Genomic DNA, 3,231 nt, shown 5'->3' on the forward strand with positions numbered 1-3,231 from the left:
ATATAAAATATATATATATATATATATATAAATGAGTGAGGTATTTTGCTTTCTTTTTTCCCGTTTGACCAGTTAAAAATCCTCCACATGTCAGCCCACAAGCAAAGGAGCAACTAGAAGAATATTTAACAATCCCCAAAAATTCCACACCATTATATCATTGCAATTGAACGCCTTTGGAGGCCAACTCAGGTTTGAAGTCTAGCAATTTTCTTATCCTTAACCGGCCAGATCGTGACCAGGACAAGACAAAAGCAATAGGTAGGTAGGCGTTGAAAATTTGCTCAAAAACTAGTGCTAATTTTTAGATTACTCTTTCATCAATCAACATCAATAGTTGAAACATAGAAAAATGACTTTATTGCATATAAAAATTGAAAAATCAATCTGTATAACGACAATCACGTATGTAAAATGAATCACACCAATTCTCTACCATGATATCACTATCAAATCTAGTTCAAGAAGACTAAGACAATGGACAAGAAGGTGGCACATAAGCCAGTAACTCTGAGGGACGTAGCAGAGCTTGGAGGTGGAGGTGGGGTAACATCACTTGTCGGACTTGGCACTGAAGGATTGGTGGTTGTGCTTGGAGGAGTGGCGGTGGTGGATGGAGGAGGAGGAGCGGTGGCGGATGATGGTGGCGTGGCTGATGAAGGAGGAGTGGCGGTGGTGGACGGAGGAGGCGTTGGAGTAGCAGCTGGTGAAGTGCTAGGCGGTGGAGCTGAAGAAGTAGCTGCACTGACATTGATTGCCAACTTCTGACCAAAGGAACAATGGGTGCTAACGGTGCAGATGTAGTATTGCGCCCCAGTCTCATTCAGAGTCACAGTTGCAGGACCATTGGTTTGAATAGAAATGGGATTATTAGGGCTACAAAAAAAAATTTAATATAGTATTTTCCATCAAAGTCATGCTCAACAATAATATTTTACGTAATGAACTTCATCAATTATTATTTTTATAGCAAAATTATTCATAATTTCCTTTTGAATTTATAAATTGCTTGCAAAACTTCATCCTTGTATGTTTGAGAAATCAAAATCATAATGTCACAGTTGAAGTCTCCTAAGAGCTTTTTTTTTTCTTGCTTGATAAAATCTTGAGAATAGAAAAGTTCAACCGAATTGCATATATTATCCATGCATAATGTTGAATGATTTGTAGGCAATAATAGGATTTGAAATTTAGCTAAAATTAGGGGTTTCACTATTTACTCACATAATTTACTACCTAATTATTTGATTCTATTGCAATTGTATATTAGCTCTAAACTCTCTCTCCCCTTTCTTTTTTCTTTTTTTCTTTTTCTTTTTTTTTCTTTTGGGAAAAGGATTACTAGATTAGTTGATTAATGCTTTTTTTTTTGGGGGGGGGGGGGGGACTCCTAAGTTTTTTCACATAACCCCAAAGATTTATATATATACCTATACTTAAAAAAGCTAAAACTTTTGGAAGGGCTATGGCCTCCCAACCGTGCATGTAGCTTTGCCATTGCAGGGAATACATATATATATATATATATATTGAGAGAGAGAGAGAGAGAGAGTATGTAAACAGGCATGTCAAGATGAGTCGTAAAGCCAAATGTCCTAGGTTAATGTCCTAGGTTTGAACCTCAACTAGCAATTTATCCGGACTCAACTGAATTGGCTCTATTAGGATGGTTGGAGCATCCGAGATTTATTCGACAAAGGTGGATTCAAAGAGCCCTGTCATGAAATGGTTCCTTACCCTAAAAAGAAGAAAAGAAATGTTATTAATAGAAATAGCTAATGCTCATTCAACCATCTATCTTTTTTCATTTATATAAAGGAGTTCCTTCTAGGATGGTAGATGCTTTTATTTTTACTAATGTATAATAATCTGATCATCTAATTTATCCGGTGAATGTTTCCAGCATACTGGAAATTTCAATTTAGATTGCTCTAGCTGGAACATTCTATAATTCCATTGCAAGAAATTAAGTTTAGTGAGCTAAAATCTTTTTCTTGTTTCAACCCACCATATTTCGTTTTTACATTCATCAAATGAATGAAACATTTCCATTACATCTAAAATTATTTCCTTAAACTTTAACCTTCATATAACAAAACAATATGAAATTACAAGCTTTCCTTTTTGCCATGTTTGACAGCAAGTGGTGTATCCTCCGCAGCTATCGTTGTAGTACAAATATACCTAAAAAATCTGGTAGCTAGCATTACGTTTTTGACCAAGTTAATTTTACCAAGCCCAAGCAAATCATTTGAAACCATTAATATGTGAAGTAAGCATTCGTACGTGAACTGCACGAAAACAATTATGTTGTAAATGTGGCAAGTAAGATATTATTTTTATTTATATATATTTTTTTAAGTGTACAAGTTTTATCAAAAAAAGAAAGTGTAAAAGTAATGTGCTTTTATATAAATATATAATGAAACCGCAAGTCGTGTTTTATGTGCAGTGACCAGGGCAGATCTAAATATTTTAGAGAAGAGAAATGGTCTAACTATGATGGCTGAGAGCTCTAGGCCATTTTGGCTTCACTTGAATAAATTATGATCGGGATGGAGTAAAAAATTCCAGTGGGCCTGCGCCAAAAATCAGGTCTACTTTCCTGAATTGTCTCTCCATTATTTTGTCCTCTTCTTCCCGTCAATAACAGTATGTATTGGTTGGTAAATTTCAGACTCCATTGATGTCGACCATGCTTTAACTTTTAAATTTGGGACAAAATTGCCCTTTGTCCTTTTTGGGCAAATTAAATAGTTTTATGCCCCCTTCCTAAATTAATTAGGAAAATGTTCATCTTTTAAAACTCGATTTACTAAATAAAAATCTAGAGCTCTGTAGTGGCGTTTTAAGGATCCTATAGTAACGTTTTAAGGACCTATAGTGGCGTTTTTTAACTCGACCTCCATGAAATCGAGTTATAGGTAAAAAAATTGCCTATAACTCGATTTCATGGAGGTTGAGTTAAAAAACGCCACTATAGGTCCTTAAAACATCACTATAGGCTCCTTAAAACATCACTAGAGGGTTTAACTCAATTTGTAGTAAATCGAGTTTTAAAAGAATGACATTTTCCTAATTAGTTTGAGAATGGGGGCATAAGGCTATATAATTTTTCCGAAAAGGGCAAAGGGCAATTTTGCCCTCTAAATTTGTATTAGAACTTGTTCAAAGATCTTTACCTGATCACTCTGATTATAACTTGAGAAAGATCCAAAAAAAAAAAAAATT

General features: G+C 34.8%; 1 protein-coding gene across 1 annotated transcript; it reads right to left on the minus strand.

Moving 5' to 3' along the window:
* Positions 1-337: 337 nt before the first annotated feature.
* Positions 338-882, minus strand: LOC136061123 (cucumber peeling cupredoxin-like; the record flags this gene model as incomplete). Its single annotated transcript, XM_065769359.1, is given in 1 exon segment — positions 338-882. A coding segment is annotated over 1 exon segment (427 nt), but the record flags the coding sequence as incomplete, so codon positions are not given.
* Between the last annotated feature and the right edge of the window lie 2,349 nt (positions 883-3,231).

Source organism: Quercus suber, unplaced genomic scaffold, assembly GCF_002906115.3.
Source record: "Quercus suber isolate HL8 unplaced genomic scaffold, Cork oak 2.0 scaffold_1124, whole genome shotgun sequence".
Taxonomy (NCBI): Eukaryota; Viridiplantae; Streptophyta; class Magnoliopsida; order Fagales; family Fagaceae; genus Quercus; species Quercus suber.